The following is a 17,076-nucleotide window of genomic DNA, read 5'->3' as shown; positions in this document are numbered from 1 at the left end:
GTGAGACAGAAACTGTTGCTCTAAGGCTGAGTCCCTGTGGCATGTTACAAAAAAGAGAAAAGAGAGTAAAAGAGGGACGGACAGGTGGGGAGTGTGAGTGAAAGAAAGTCTTTGTGGCCCCTGACAGGCTGGCCTTTAGAGATGACAGAGGTGATGGAGACATCTGTCCAGCTGCCAAGAGTTGGACATGTGTCTTTAAGCCCTGCGACTGTGTGTGTTTGTGAAGCTGAGTGGACATGGCCTGCTTGTGAGTGTTACATGTATCTATGTGACACTCTGAAGAGACAGTTTATCACAGAGAGCTGAGGTGTTAGATTTCACTGACAGATGTGGAGAGGGTTGTACTCAGGCTTTTGTTACTGTGTCTGAAAAATGTAAGAATGTGTTTCCTTTCCCTAACAAGACGAACCCTGTCTTTGTTAGCTTTCAATCCAAAAAGTGATGTCCTTTCTTAATTTAAAACTATTCTATTTTAGAGTATTATTTTTATTGATTATTAATCAGCCCTTTTTTCTGAAACACGTGTGTTTTTTTTAAACGTCGGACACGCATCACAATTTTCCAGAACCCCGAGATAACAATAATAATTTTGATAAGATCAACACCCAGAGATATTTGATATACAACTGCAATTTAATCATTGCTCTCTTTTGATTATTATTGCTGTCTATGAGTTTCACAGTCACCTTTCTTCCCCTTCATCCTCCTCTCCCCCTCGTCCTCTCTACTCACTGTTCCCTCTCAGTCTTTGTCCCCTCTATCCTTTCAAAGCGCCATTGCTCTCATCTGTCAGCGTTTGCTCTTGTCTGATCCCCCTCTCACTCAGACGGGCTCCACTTGCTTATCGCTTCCTGACAGAAGTCCCCTTTTTGAAGAACTTTATTCCACCTTTTATATCTTTTATGTCTGTGTGCGTGCACAAGTGTTCTTTGAGTGTGTCCTGACAAACCCTGTGAATCGCAGTGTCAGTCACTTTGTCAGATGTCTTTTTTGCTGACTCCCTGCTGAACCCTGCCTTCACACTTCGGTTGGACATCACCAGCTCTGTGACAAGCTCAGTGTGGCTCCACCGGGCTTTAGATTATTTTCAACTCTGCCAACTTTTTACTGACAATGTCTTATCTAATAGAAAATGCATTTGCCTTTCCAATGAAAGCAAATTCAGACTTTAGCAAGATCATTTGAATAGATCTGGGATAAGGTTTAATATATGTTCTAACAACTATTGGAAACCTAGATTTGAATATTAAAAAGCTGCCTGATTGCATATGTCTTTGGCCTCAGTCATAACAAATGTGAATGTACGTGCATGGTTTAATCAAATCACGCACATTCAATTATTGTAAAAACACTCCAGGCTTATTTGCTGTAAAACCTAAGAAAGAAATACTAGAAGGTATGTAACAAAATGACCATACATGATATATTGAAGAATATATTAAACGTGAATATTTAACAGATGAAACAGCTTTTTTTTTTTCTTCTGTAAATAGGAACAATATGGGTATGGAAACAACTTATTCTTTTCAACGCTATATGGCAACACAATGTGCAAACAATCTTCAAACTCAAATTAAACATTGGACCTGATGCTAAAAATGTACTGCCCCAAAAACACATTTTTGAATCATGTCCTTTACGATACGATATACTTTATTGTCCCCGTAAGGAAATTTGTTCTGGACTCCGTCATAGTTAACATTAAAATACATTAACATATCATTACTCATACACCGTTTGAACATACACAATACACTGACAATGGCGATCTATTGGACAGCCTTCATGGTCAACATTGAAATGTTATATTACCTTACATGTGAGTGTTAGGCAGGAATGACTGCTTAAGGTGGTTCAGCCTGCTTATGGGAACCCTGAATCTTCTTCCAGAAGGTAGTAGCTACCTGACTTTTAGGGCTACTAAGATCATTTTGGTAGTAAATAAAGTCTGATGTCAGCATGTAAATATCCTAAATGAAAAAGTCTGAGATGGAGAAAAACCCTCTATTGGTCACTCAGCACTGGTTTTACCCAGTTAAAACATCATGATGATTAACGTGTGTCAAAACACATCAGACCTGCTGCCAGACAATAACAAACTCTGAGGACTAATATTGTATTCCAACTGATGTTCCCAGCTCAACCCCACTGTGTCTGTTATCCCCAATCTATTTATACAGTGAATTCTGCACATTAAACACAGACATTGATACTCTGCCTTTTGATTTAAAGATCAGTGAAAATCAACCTAAAACAAAGGCTGGTGCGGAAAATTGGGCTCTAAATACTGAGACCGATCTGCAGCCTCTTATTGTTTTCTCTCTGCGTTTTCTCCTGCCAGGGGAGGAAGGGTCGTGGCTCCATCTTCGTCTGGGCTTCAGGCAACGGCGGGCGCAGCAGAGACCATTGCTCCTGCGACGGCTACACCAACTCCATCTACACCATCTCCATCTCCAGCACAGCCGAGAGTGGACGCAAACCCTGGTACCTGGAGGAGTGCTCGTCCACACTGACCACCACCTACAGCAGCGGGGAGAACTACGATCGAAAGATTGTAAGTGTGTGTGTGTGTGTGTGTGTGTGTGTGTGTGTGTGTGTGTGTGTGTGTGTGTGTGTGTGTGTGTGTGTGTGTGTGTGTGTGTGTGTGTGTGTGTGTGTGTGTGTGTGTGTGTGTGTGTGTGTGTGTGTGTGTGTGTGTGTGTGTGTGTGTGTGTGTGTGTGTGTGTGTGTGTGTGTGTGTGTGTGTGTGTGTGTGTGTGTGTGTGTGTGTGTGTGTGTGTGTGTGTGTGTGTGTGTGTGGTGGAGTTGTGTGGCCTTGTTTCACCCAAATTGACCAAATCCCATAATCCACTGGGATGGACAGTGACAGTTGTACTCTGTAAACTAGCTTGTCTGGCAGTGTCTTGCTACATTCCTTGCACTGATGCTTCAGACAGACACACATACGCACATAGGCAAGCACCCACAAACACACCCTTTACAGTTTCCCTCCAGCTTTGTACACTTACAGTAGAACGTCATATATCTGAATGTCTGTAATGTTCCTGAGCACACAATGTCCTGTCTACTAAATGCTATTGGACCACTTTCACGTCTTACTCTACCAATTCACTTTCTGTGTGTGTGTGTGTCTTCAGTCTATCCCTCAAACTCAAGGAATGGTCCTTTGAAGAGTGCTCAAACTGGAAGTTTGCCAAGCTTTTCTTGGCTTACTGACTGTCAAGCTGTCTGACTAGTTGGCTGTCTAAAGTCCATACAATTTAAGCGAACATACATCACTTTAACAACATTTTTTTTACTACTTCTTTCGTACTCTTTGTCCTTGATTTGTACTCGGGGAGGGGCTCTACTGAATGGCATTTTCATACATTCAAAGTTTCTTTAAATTGAAGTTTTCCAAGCTTTGAATGACATTTTATGTATATGTATTTAAAAAAAATCCTCAATTGTTATAAGTGATCTACAGGATTGAATGAGATAGTCTTTCCTTTTTTGTTAAATCAGTTTTCTTTAATAAATGTATCTTGTCAATGCGTGCCTCTTTTTGTGTTTGGCAAGCAGGAGAGCCAACAATTTTTGGCCGCACTGACAAAAGGCTGAACACCAACAAATATGGACTGAAGCAGAATTCTGTTTCTTTCCTTTTTTTTGCAAAAGAAAATAGCTTTTTAACTTTACAACCCCCTGGGGTTATTAGAAAATGTTTGGATCATACAAGGGTCCTAAACAGCCATCACTAGAATGTAATCCTAAAAATAGTATAATACAGCTATTGTAAGTTCAATTTTTTCTTTATCTGCAACTGTGTAGAAGTACCTGGTTTTAAACATAAAAAAATGCTCAGAATTGAAATCAAAGTTATGAATAAAGCTTCCAAATATTCAGTACAGCTCTACCTTGGGGATAGAATTGATTCTTGAATTCTTGGGGAAACTGGTGATTTGTGTTTCACAGCTTGGATGTGAGTTTCTGGTTTTACAGCAGAGTCCTCATTCTCTTTAACGTCATGACTTCTATCTCTGTCCCTATCTGTTTATTTATCATCTTCCCTTCCTATTCTTTAAAGTATGTCTTTTTAGTTCTTTCTCTTTTCTCATCTGCCTTTCACCCCCACCCCCCTCCCCCCATTTTCTACTTCTTAATATTTGTAATGTGTTTTCATCTCACTTTCCTCCCCTGTCTAACTTTGACTTACCTCTCCTTCTGTGTTCAGATCACAACAGACCTGAGGCATCGATGTACAGACAGTCACACAGGGACATCGGCCTCAGCTCCCATGGCTGCTGCCATTATTGCTCTGGCCCTGGAGGCAAAGTATGATCCACTTAACTTCATCCCTTCCCTTCGTCCCTTCATCCCTTTGTCCCTTTCTTACCTTCTAATGCCCTCTTGTCCCCTGGCACCACTGATCTATAAGGGGAACTTGTGAAGGACTTTCTCACAAATACTCCATTGTCAAGTCAGCACATGGAGATGCATTTAAATACTTGGAAAAGCCGTCTTTGTTTAAGTCAGTAACCCAGACAACAATTCTGCAGAGCAATACTACAAATATACAGTGTTTGAGACGACCTTTATAGACACACCTTTAGGACACACATGTTCACAGATCAGCTCCTTGCTTGTAGTTTGAGCAGTACAACATAAGTAATTGTACTTCTGGATAATTGGCTGGAGAATGAAATACTTAGAGCATATTATCTTTAGTATCCTACATTAGAAACCTGCATCTGCTCAGTTCAGAACTTAGATGCAGTTAAAAAGCAGCCTCTGATGAGTGATGTATTCACATTGACTGATTCTTCATCAGCAGCTGGCAAGTGTCTGTGAGTAGCTTTGGACAAAAGGGTCAGCTAAATAACATGTAATTTAATGCCTTACCTTAAAGGGCTGTATAAAGACAGGACTCCTTCTGGTTTATCCAAATCAGATTTCAGAGTCACAAATATCATTTTAATAGATGAATGCGGATGCAGATAGTGAAATAGAAAAGCCTGAGTCATCACTGTTAATGGTTAATCATTATTCTCGATTCAAGACTGGCAGTAATGGGCACAGTGTGTTGATGTGATGGAAAGCTGTAATTTTTATAAGTAAAGAAACGTTTTTTGGAGAATCCCTGCCCCTGTTCACCTTAGCTGGGACATAAAATTAGATTTTAGGAAATATCGCGGTAGCATAGCCTTCAAGGAGCACTGACCTCCGTCAAGGCTAAGGTACATTCACATGCTGCTTGAATGGTCCCATTGGTAGACTTGGAAAGTCATTCTTCTGACTATTATATTCATGAACAAAAAAGATATGATTTATTTCAGTGTTTAAACACATTTTTCAAAGCTGTTTCTGTTAATTTTTGCCAGTCGGGAATAGATTTTTTGCAATTACGCAGCACAAAAACTCTATCTTACAATGTAAGCAAAAGTGAAACCTGATGCGTGTATCAGCTCTGCGATCTGCCGACACGATTAAAGAGGCAATGGGTTCTTCATTGGCCCACGCTACACCAAACTTAAAACTTTAATGAAATTGGTAGTAGTCTTTCAGTCATTCTGCTGTGCTGACACAAACAGAAAGCTGACAACATCATAACCTCTGTGGTTTAAAGGTTAATGTCACATGGTCCTGAGTTTCAGACATCAGGCTGTTTGGAATCTGTACTGATCAGTTTATGGTTGTCCCACTGATGGCCTATGGCACTCTGGTACACAGTGTTTTATCTCATGTTTATAAACCTATAAAAATAGTGCATGTCTATAAAACAGAAGGCTATTCATGAGACCATGCAAACACTGCTGTATGTTCCTGGTTAGTGCATGTGTTTCAGTTTTAAGGCTATAGATGTATTAATGGTTGTCTTAAGATATTTCTCTTTAATTTAAACACAATTCCCTGTATAGTGATGTCATCATTGTTGTGGGCCAAAAAGTGTGATGATTATTTAAAGCCCAATTCTCCTCATGTCTTGATTTAATGCTAAGAACAATTACAGATTTTGTGGCTGAATTTGCTGAGAAAAGTAAGACTAATTTTCAAGATTTTATTTTCAATTAACTTCATCCTATTGTCTTTGGTAGATTTTAAGTGTGAGACACCAGAGATGTCTTCTCCCCGCCGTTTATTAAAACTTGTTGATGTCTTTGATTTGTGATAAATTAATTAATTGTAAAGGTTGCAGTGCAGGTGCAGAGACTCTGAATTGGGCTTTACCTCATCATCACATGTTGAGCGACTCAGTTAGACGAGGTCACTTCATTTAACCCGGATAATCCAATCCAAATCCTCCCCAGTTTAAAATATTCTCGGTTTCCAGGCAGTGCTGTGAACATAAGCCTGTTTCCTCAACAAGATTATCACACAGTGCTTCTTGCCTGTCTGCTTTCTTGTCTCACCTGCTGCAGTGCCTCCACCACTGTCATGACGTTCTTTAAAAAGAGATGCGGACAATCTTTCCTGCCTTCTATCCTTTCATCGACTTTCTTACATGGATAAACTTCCATGCATGTCCATGTGGGCGATGCGGATGAAAGAGCCTGAGGGAAAAAGTTTAGACAAACTCTGTGCAATACCGATCGTATCTGCTTTTATCTGTTGAATGAAAGCGAGGAAACTCTTTGATAAACATGTGGAGACGCCATTACGCTACACTTCTTTTAAACTTTATATTGCCAGGTCTTTTCCCTTGGTATGAGAGTGGATTGGAACACGACTTAAAAAAAGTGTCCCATGCTATGTTCTCTACCATTTTGCCAAGTTTAATGTGTTTTAAGTCCGCCCATAATGTATCCCTTTTATGAGTGTCAGTCTAGCTCAGCGAAAGAGGCAACGCTTTTGAGGTTTAACTTTCAAGAAGAAATGTGAAAAGTCAAAATGGAGACAGGGACTTCAGTGAGGCAATCAGGAGGGATAAACATAGATGAGCAGGTTTTAAGCAACCAACGCAGCTAAAACTGGATTTTTCTACATTCGTCAGATTTTAATATCAAGCCAGAGTTAAACAAGCTGACTGTAGTTTAGTGGGTAATCGTACATCACTAGACGGATCAAGTTGAGACGAAGATGGACTATTGCAATGTTTGCATCTTCAATTTCCTCTTATGAATCTCATTTTGCTTTTTCAGTGCAAATTACCCATGTGTGTTTTCCTCCATAATTACACGTAAAAGAAGCACAGAGTAACCTATATTAGGCACACTGATCTGCTGCTGGTTTCTCCCAGTATGCATGCTACTCCATTAATTAGTATTGGCTTGTTTATGGGAGACTGTGGTGGCCTAGATATCGTTGCCAACGTTGCTTTTAATTAATGACCATGAAACATGTATGGAACCATAATCACACAGTGGCAGCGAAGCCTATTAATATTGATCAGAACATTAATTATTCTGACTTTTTATGATTCACTGTGGTATTATCCATTTATTAGGTTCACTTGACATTTGTATTATTAGGTCTGTTATTCTGTTTGATTTGATTATTAATTCAAGCCATGAGTTAATTTTGAACGTGTTACGACTTTGTTGTGTCTGAATTACTGTTGACATCAGAAAGCAGTTTGTCTTTTAATAAAACCCTGATAACTCCAAAAGTTCATTTGATTAATTTGATTAAACTCCAATAATGATTTGACAGCTAATGTGTGAAAACAACCACCTAGCTCCCATTGACTCTAGTGTGCATTTTCTAAAATCGCAGTGTTCAAACTTAAAAAATCTGTTTTATGTCAAGAGTACAGCAGATTGTGGAGGTCTGGGATGGCGAGGGAGTGACATGATGGGAGGGAAAAGAGCATCTGGCCAGCATATGAGATGGAAGGGAATCCCAGGAAACTTGGTGACCCACTTCTTACTGGTTTTTCCTTTTTAATGTAGCATTTGGACATCAAAGCAGTCAAGGCACATGGCTGCCATCTCGTAATGGATCTCACGTGAGATCTGAGAAACTAGTTACAGATGAATGGGCATCTCTGCGCTCCATCTATGCCCCTCTGTAATTTTCTCCCTCAGTAATCTTCCACCTACTGTTTATTACTATGTTTTATTTACCTTGTAATACATTGAAGCTGCTTTCCCCCTCCATGTGCTGCATTTTTAACCTGTTTACCTTTTATCCTACACGTTTAATGTTCCTCTTTCATCTGTCTATCCTCCTTCTTCTCTGAATTTACTTCAGAAGGATGTTTTTATGCCTTACTTTTATGATCTCTCTTTTAGTCATCTGCTTTTCCCCTTCACAACATATTGACTTATTCCAAAACATTTGTGTCCTCATGTCTGCAATAAATCATCAGTCTTGCTTTAAATTTGATTTATGTATATTATTTAAAAGGAGTACACACACAGAAAAACGTCTCTTAATGTGACTCTGTTCCTGCTCAATTATGCCATCCTTATGTAATGTGTGTTTTTCTTCCCTATAGTGCCCGTCTCTCATGGAGAGATGTTCAACACATAATTGTAAAGACCTCTCGAGCTGGACATCTAAGCGCCCCTGACTGGAAGACCAATGCTGCTGGTTATAATGGTACACACACACACACACACACACACACACACACACACACACACACACACACACACACACACACACACACACACACACACACACACACACACACACACACACACACACCAACCACAATTTTCTCAACCAAGATTCTCAATCTCATTATAGAAAGTTTAAACTATCTTAAACTTTAAAAAGTTCCTATTTAATTGTCTACCTTCGCTACTGCATCGCTAGCTGCCATCTGTCAGAGTCCATGTGGTGGTTGCTGTTTGTTTCTTTAAGTGCATATTTTTAGTGTGTTTGCAAACCTGTGCATACGCACCTGTGTGTGTCTGAGTGAGGGAGAGAAACCAACACAGTGAAAACTTGAGGTCAGCCGGGCTGCAAGCCCAGTATTCTTGGAGATGTTCAGACCTTTTTTTTTAAATGGGAACTAAAGAGGAACAGGAGAGAGAGGAGGGAGAAGTATCAGAGGAATGCAGGTTTTCGGCTGCTGTATCCATAACTTTAGTGGTGTCCGATCTTTGTTTACAATGTTTTGATTAATACATAAATATCCTCAGTGATTTTCATCCGCCTGTTTAGAATACGCTTTAAGACAGTTGATGCTCTGAATTCTTTTTGGACACATTTTTAAAGAAATAACCTAGATAAAAGTCTTTACTAGGAATCCTCCTTAAAGGTTTTTTATTATGAACAATCTCTTTTTGATAACCCATCATTTTTATGAGAGACAGTAGTCAGGAGTCTGATCGGCTGTGACTTTCCTTGCTTTCCCACAGTAAGCCACCTGTACGGCTTCGGTCTGATGGACGCTGAGGCGATGGTGATGGAGGCAGAGCGATGGGTGCAAGTTCCAAGTCAGCACGTCTGTGTGGAAAGCGCAGATCGACAAATAAGGTAAAACAAACACACAGACTATGTCCTGACATAGCCTGCTAATAACAAGTATTGATTTTCAAGTGTGCTCGTTCATCTGAAGTCCCAGTGAGCCATCGGTCTGCTTTAGTATTTTAAAAATGTCTGTCCGTTATCATATGTATGTTTTATGTGTTTATATATTTTCCTTTTTAATATAACACTCAACAATATTCAATAAAAACAAAGTCATGACCTACGGAAAGGCTATCATAAATTCCATAATTTACAGTGAGAAATCACCAGAGGCAGAATAAGAGAGATAAAAACTTTATACAAATATACACCAAGATAGTATGAACCAAGAAGCAAAACAGACTAAACACATAAATGAATTGACAGATTAAAAAAATAAAGCTCAGTTAAAAGCAAGACTTAAGGGTCCAATGCAAGGTAAGAGATAAGAGATGGTGAGAGGTATATTAATAAAGCTTAATTGAAAGTAAGACTAAAGTTAAAAAACAATACATTATTAGAGAGATAAATAAAAAAAGCTTGACTAAATGTCAGACTCGAAGGTCAAATACAATACAAAATAAGACCGACAAATAACTAAATCTCAATTAAGAGCCAGGCTAAAAAGGTAGGTCTTGAGTTAAATATCATAATTCTGTGCTGCATCAGGCATCCTATAGTTCAACAGATGACAGAAAATAACAAAAGATTCTCCTTTTCCTCGTGTTCTTTTTTTTCTTTATGCAGTGTTTTATGTGCCGGCATGTGTTTGGGATTGCAGTTGTGAAAGCTGTACCTTAATAGGGGCCAAGCATTAGTTCTGGAAGTGTGATTCTCACATAAGACCTTTTAAAATACACACACACACACACACACACACACACACACACACACACACACACACACACACACACACACACACACACACACACACACACACACACACACACACACACAAACAGCTCCTCCACAGCTTGTTATTCTTGATGCAGCTGGAAGCCGGAGCCCTGTTCTGTGTTAGGCTGGCTGAACTTGGGGCCTGAACTGGTTAGCTTTCAGTCCAAGGCTCGGTGTCTAGCGACTGCAGCATTATCAGTGTCATTCTGTCTGTTCTGCTCCAGTGAACAAGTCAGTCCACATGAGGCTTATGCAAAGTCCAGCTTGTGTCAGAAGCAGTCATGCTCAGACCTCAGTACTGGTGTAATTTGTGTTGGCTCATGGAGATATTACCAATGTTGTTGCATGAAATAAATAAAACTAAGCCTGTCCTGTTTAGCTTTCTTTTTCCATTTGCAAAGAAGCCTTAGGGATGTGTGACATGGTCAGTCACACATTTGTCCAGTAGCTTAAGCCTTGTTCATAAACAGAATCACCAACGTTATGAAAGTTCAGTGTGCAGCAGAGTACAAAACTACCCTAGAAAGTCTGAAACTGTGCCCATGTCTTTTCATAGATGTGTTTTGTTGCCAGGTCGATATGCATCTCTCTTTCTCTGTTGGTGCATTTGCACGTGTGTGTAGTATTTTTCTGTGCTTTCTAACTTGCTACACAAGTGTAGCCATCACCTCACTGCTGTGTTCCCACACACCCTCTGGCTGGCCCCTCTGACTCGTTCGGTAATGTCTGTCTGCAATCGCTCGCCTCAATCCACTTGGAGCACGCACCAGGAAAACTGGCCGATCTGAGTGCAGGCTGCTGTTACTCAGCTGTGCATCTGCTCCGCTCGCTCCCATGCGTACGGTTTATTTATCCGTGTTGTGTTATGGAGAAGCCAAAACTGTGATATCAGTCCGATACTCCCCAGCTATTACTGCTGTCTGCCTTCCAAACCTTCATCGACCACTAACGATGGACACTCTGTTTTTTCTCTCTGCTGTTCATTCCACCATGTCTGCTGGATCTCGAACCATGTTGTTGTGTATTTCTCTGCTTTCAGTTGTTTTAATTTTTAGAGTTTCTATTGACAATTTGTCCCTGAAGAATTATGGAAGTGATTACAGATGGAGTCAAAGGACAAATGGTGGAATTGTTATAGGTTGCAAAAATAACTTTTGATGTTTGGAAATAATAACTTATATCAATAACAATCAGCTTTTTATAACAATAAACCAATTTGACCCATTAAATACTCATTTGGTGATTTTATTGAAGCAGCCAAGTTTGTCTTATCAATCTTAGCAATTTAAAATGAAACCTTTTTAAAATACACTCCTCAATAGAAGTCCTGAAATTCATCTTGCTTGCCATTTTTGGCCTTTCTCAAACAAATTAATATATTTATTTAAAAATAATCAATAAACTGCGCCGGCAATAAACACAATCGCTTAGTCTTACTTTGAGACCTGGTATTTATGACTGTAATAGAACTCACTGTGGGTATTGGCAATGTTTGGTCTGCATGGCAAAAGGGAAAACGTAGTTTTTGAATATGCCATTGTATTGCTCTTTGTCTCGGTTAAAACTTAAGCCAAGTTTGAGTAATATGCTTATAACAGCTTATGGCAGTCTTAACCAGCCGATAATTGTCTTGAGGTAATTTTCCCTTTTAATGATAAACATCTGTGCTGTATCACTTCAGCCCTAAACATGTCATCACTTTCATTGTAACCCTGACAACATGGAGTATAATGAAACAGTTTCCAATACAGGATCAAACGTCACAAGTCACTGGCAATAATTTCAACTCTCTACCATACAAAAAATAATTATAGTAACTCATTTTGTATGCAACTTTGCTAGCAAGTGTAATTCACCAGCTCTGTTCAAGTTTCAAGCCAACAGACCTGCTTTCAATTCAGTGCTTCTGTGAGTTATGTGATGTGTTGCTCTGGCAAGATGATGTTTATTGTCCCCCTGCACTGGACCTGTCCATGTTTTCACTGTTTGTCATTGTGCCGCTGTTATATTAGATCATGTCATTAGATGTTTGGTTTGGCTGCTTGGTGATTTTTCTGCCGCTAAGCTCTGCATAGCAGACAGAACAGATCATGTTTTTCGTCACTCTTATCATGCTCGTGCTTCTTGGTTTCTTTGGCTGTTTGAAATGGAAAACCTTAATATCCTCTTGGTTTTGTGTGGAGGCTGAATCAAAGTACACCTGATTGCTTTTAGGGAATCTTCAGTGTATTCAAACGTGATACTGAGTGTTGTTTCAGCCGCTAACAGAATATTTGGTGAGGGTTGACTGCATGTGTCAGTGTTGGGAGGCAGCCACAGTCCCAACCTCTCTCCCTGGTAGAGAAAACAGACCTTACGGCTGAGGGCACACAGAGTCAACTTCAGCAGCTAAACCCTGATACTCAAGAACCATTCACCATTTTCTTAATTTTACAGACCAAACAATTACAAAAAAAATCATAGCTTCCTCAAAATAAATTAGGTTTCATTTTGAAAGACTAGTGTATATCCTGAACGATTTTAATCAGAGTTCTCATTCTATCTTTAATAACATTGTTTTCAGATTAAATTCACCATATGTTTAACACTCATTTCTCCCAGAAATACCAAACTGTGGATATTTCAGTTTCTTCTCTCTCCTCATGTCTTTTGTATGCTCCCACCTTGTCCTGCAGAACTATCCGTCCAGAGCACGTGGTTCGGTCGGTGTACAAGGCAACAGGATGCAATGACAACCCCAACCATCATGTGATCTACCTGGAGCACGTGGTCGTCCGTATTACAATCACACACCCTCGCCGCGGGGACCTGTCAATCAATCTGACTTCACCCTCAGGGACCAAATCTCAGCTGCTCGCCAACAGGTAAAGAGACACAGAGTGATATTTTATCTGCACTGTAATACCACATAAACAGGACAAGACATTGCAAAATAAAATAGATTCTCTTATTTTATCCATCTGTTGTATTTTAAAAGAATAACCAGTGTTCAGGTATATTAAATAAATAAGTAAGGGGACTAAAAATAATTTGCTTTGGTTTAAAATAAGTCAAGGTGATTCAAATTAGAGATGTTGGGAATCATGAGGTAAAATACTCACAGAAGTTAAATTAGATGTTTTTTAATTGTATTTAAATACATATGCATTATTTTCTAAAAATGTGGAATAGATATCTATGCTTAAACGCCGAAAATGTTGTAACTTTTAGTACTGTCGGGCTGTACAGTACCTTGGGCTTATTCACCTCAAATAAACCACCGCCATGTTCAATGTTTGCCCATGGCTCATTAGACACTATTGGTTGAGTGGTTGAGATTGTTTGTTCTGGTATTTGCGGTACTTAAGCTGTTTCCTCATCTGATATCGTGTGTGTGTGTGTGTGTGTGATGTGCAGGTTGTTTGATCACTCCATGGAGGGTTTTAAGAACTGGGAGTTTATGACCACCCACTGCTGGGGGGAGAAGGCGGCCGGCGACTGGGTCCTAGAGATCTACGATTCTCCTTCTCAACTCCGCAGTCAGAAAGTGCCTGGTATGACACTGCTGCTCTCTTCTTTAATTAATAGAAACATTCTGTTTTTATATGATTAAATTTAAAGACAGTAGAAATAAAGGACACAGAAGAAGGTTTTATGTGGGGTGTAGGAGCAGCACGAGTACACATGTTTCTCTGGAGGCAGTGACGTTAACGGCTCAAATGACCCACTAATTTAACAACATAATAAAGTCTCAAAAGGAGAGTAACAGTTGCTAAAAAGCTGTTATGTCGATCACCATCCTCTCAGGTCACTTCCACATAGTTCTCTCCTGTGTATTATTAACAGTTTAATATAATGTAATCTACTTAGGGTAGCTAAACATATAAAGGCATTTAGAGAATGGTTAAAGATGGCTGAACCGCTGTCCTCAAACTAACGGAACGGAAAAAAGTTGAAGTTGATCTGTGTCCGAGACTATTACAATGCTTCTGTTCCCTCAGGCAAGCTGAAGGAGTGGTCACTGGTGCTGTACGGCACATCTGTGCACCCATACTCTCTGCGCAGTGAGAAGACCCGCTCCGCAGAAACGCTGGGGCCCACCGAGGAGGAGCTCACAGAAGAGTACATCGGTACGTGATAAATCTGAACACAGACAATGGCGCCACAGTAGCAGCATCACAAAGTAACATGAATCTTTGGAAGCCGCTGTTTTGAATGTCCGGTCTCAATAATAGCAAATTTTACTGCCACAGGAAGGAAAAGGGGTATTTGAAATTTGCAAAAATGTTTTATAAATAATTCTATAAAGCTAATATCAAACCTATATTTTCCCGTAGGCCCCTGTGACCCTGAATGCAACGAGAACGGCTGTGAAGGTCCCGGACCCCATCACTGCATCAACTGCCTCCACTACTTCCTCAAGTTCAAGAACAACACCAGGTCAGAATCAAATATTGTTTTTAGAAATACTTTAACGAAAATGAATTAAGACATTATGACGTTATAACATGAACGTTTGTTGTTATAGGAAATAGATAGTATAAGAAACTGTTGTCTCTATAATAACACACATTTCTTCACGTAATAATATAGTTTTTTTTTTTAACGTTATTATAATATAATTATAATCAATCTCAGGTTCTCTCATGTGTATAGACAGTTTATAGATCCTCAAGAATACGAAAAGATATAAATGCTATTTTTCTGTGGGCTTCACCAGATCCAATTCAGTTTTTTTCCTCTGTTAATTTAAAAAGGGCACCTGAGCTACAATGCCTCAGATAGAAGACACATCTGTCTCACACATGATTTTAAAAAGATTATTGTTTTCTCTTGATTGTTTTAAAGAGAGCAAAGTCCTCTGGGAGTTCAGAGACTGCCACACGAAGAAGGGATCAATATTAGCCGAGGCTCTCAGTCAGAAAGTTAAAGAGTCTGTGCATACCAAACCCAACGCTAACTGGATTTAATCAGCTAAAGCTGGTTTTCCATGCTTTTGGGTAACAACCCCATGTGCATGAATTGATTTTAATAATCAGAATTTAAACTGAAACTGACTTTGCATATTGTTGTATGTGAGAAAAAAAACCTAAATCTTCTTGACATGTCGATACAAAATAATCATACTTGGGTAAATATATGGTTATAGATGGTTCTGTGAAGAGTAGGAAGCACAACAAAGTAAGACATCTTTCTGGGGCTGTTTATAGCAAGGTGCCAAAAGCTCAAATTTGTTGGAGCCCCTTCTAGATCAGTCGTCCCAATTAAAGACAAAAGTAGGACATAAGGCAGAGACACAATGTATATCCAGGTGGGTCTTATTCTGCTTGACATTATATCTACCTGGCCTTTTGTCATGTGTTTGTTAGCTTTTGTTGTGAATTTCAGAAAGTCACAGAATAAAACCTCTTTGAAGAACTCACCTACTCAGGATAATTTAGATGTTCCCTTGGCCACCATTAAGGTCACAGGTCAATGTTTGCTCCTGTTATTTGTTGAGCTTAAGGTGAAAAAGGTTAAGAAAACAGCACAGGTGGTGACCTGATTAATTTGACCTTTTCTGTCTGATAACAGAGATGCTGCTTCCTGTCTGTCATGTCACGATCAGTATCTCCCATACTCCTTTTAAAAGGTGTGTGTGTGTGTGTGTGTGTGTGTGTGTGTGTGTGTGTGTGTGTGTGTGTGTGTGTGTGTGTGTGTGTGTGTGTGTGTGTGTGTGTGTGTGTGTGTGTGTGTGTGTGTGTGTGTGTGTGTGTGTGTGTGTGTGTGTGTGTGTGTGTGTGTGTGTGTGTGTGTGTGTGTGTGTGTGTGTGTGTGTGTGTGTGTGTGTGTCCTTAGGATCCCATTAGGATCAAAGTCTGTTGTAATTGCCTTTGTGTCGGCTGGTCTCTGCACTAATAAAAGGACAACAGATGCAGGTGCAGGAGAATGTGCGAGCTGAGGCGCTGCCTTATCATTAGCCCACTTTAGAGGTGTGCTGCCCTTTTCTGCCACCACAGGGAGCAATTGATGAATAAAGATTGGGGGAGTGGTGGGAGGAAGGAGGGGGGATGGTGGTGCTGTTTAATGTTTTCAGATAATTACATCCCTACATGTGTTTGAAGGTCTAGACTCACCAAAAGTGTTGTGGCTCCTTGAAACTGTAGGGTTTGATCTTCTCTTTTTTTCTAAATAAAACAAATGTGTCTTAATCTCCGTATTTTAACAATGTCAAACGTAACACCTTCCATAAACCCACTGTGTAAATAAAATTATGACATCTAAACCTCTTACCAGGATCACATACTGAGGACATGACTGTCTTTAGGTGCATGTATTGGAATATGAATCTAAGTATCAATTCATTTGAATTGATGTATCACTCTGCTGTATTGGCATGAACTCTAACAAACAGTTTAATTTAACCTTCACCAAAAGTAACTTACAAACCTGGTGATTGCCTGACGCCTTGTATTTCTTGTTCTATAGAAAAGAAATAGCTACATCAACATATCTTAGTAATAAATACAAAAATAAGTCATGTTGAAAAACTAAATGTGAAATGTTCTGTTTACATTTCTTTAACCACAATTTCCTGTCTGCAGTTTCAAGGTCTCAGCCACTTCCACCTGCTGACGGTGTGGTCAGGAGAATTCAGTTTAAAGTTTTTCTCACATTTAGTGGTGTCCTTGGTGTGGGCGGGTGCATTAAAGTGTTTTACAATCCTTATTGGTTAGATTATCATTTCAGCACAGCAGAAGAATAGTACTGGAGCTCGAGGACAAACGCATGGCAGTTTATACGTGCACATGCAGCTTATGTGTTTCACACATGCATCGTGTG

At 39.6% G+C, this 17,076-nt stretch overlaps 1 protein-coding gene across 4 annotated transcripts in view; it reads left to right on the top strand.

Annotated features, from left to right (window-relative positions):
* pcsk5b (proprotein convertase subtilisin/kexin type 5b) overlaps positions 1–17,076 on the top strand; it is a 47,930-nt gene that overhangs the window by 20,413 nt on the left and 10,441 nt on the right. For all 4 annotated transcript variants that reach the window (XM_063897136.1, XM_063897137.1, XM_063897135.1 and 1 more), the window contains exons 8-15: positions 2,342–2,554; positions 4,214–4,314; positions 8,417–8,520; positions 9,288–9,405; positions 12,951–13,139; positions 13,672–13,808; positions 14,256–14,384; positions 14,592–14,694. In XM_063897136.1, coding sequence (XP_063753206.1) covers positions 2,342–2,554; positions 4,214–4,314; positions 8,417–8,520; positions 9,288–9,405; positions 12,951–13,139; positions 13,672–13,808; positions 14,256–14,384; positions 14,592–14,694 — 1,094 coding nt within the window. The remainder of the gene's footprint in view (positions 1–2,341; positions 2,555–4,213; positions 4,315–8,416; positions 8,521–9,287; positions 9,406–12,950; positions 13,140–13,671; positions 13,809–14,255; positions 14,385–14,591; positions 14,695–17,076) is intronic.

The sequence above is a fragment of the Eleginops maclovinus genome, chromosome 12, assembly GCF_036324505.1.
Source record: "Eleginops maclovinus isolate JMC-PN-2008 ecotype Puerto Natales chromosome 12, JC_Emac_rtc_rv5, whole genome shotgun sequence".
NCBI classification, from domain to species: Eukaryota; Metazoa; Chordata; class Actinopteri; order Perciformes; family Eleginopidae; genus Eleginops; species Eleginops maclovinus.
This window is presented reverse-complemented; position numbering and strand designations above follow the sequence as displayed.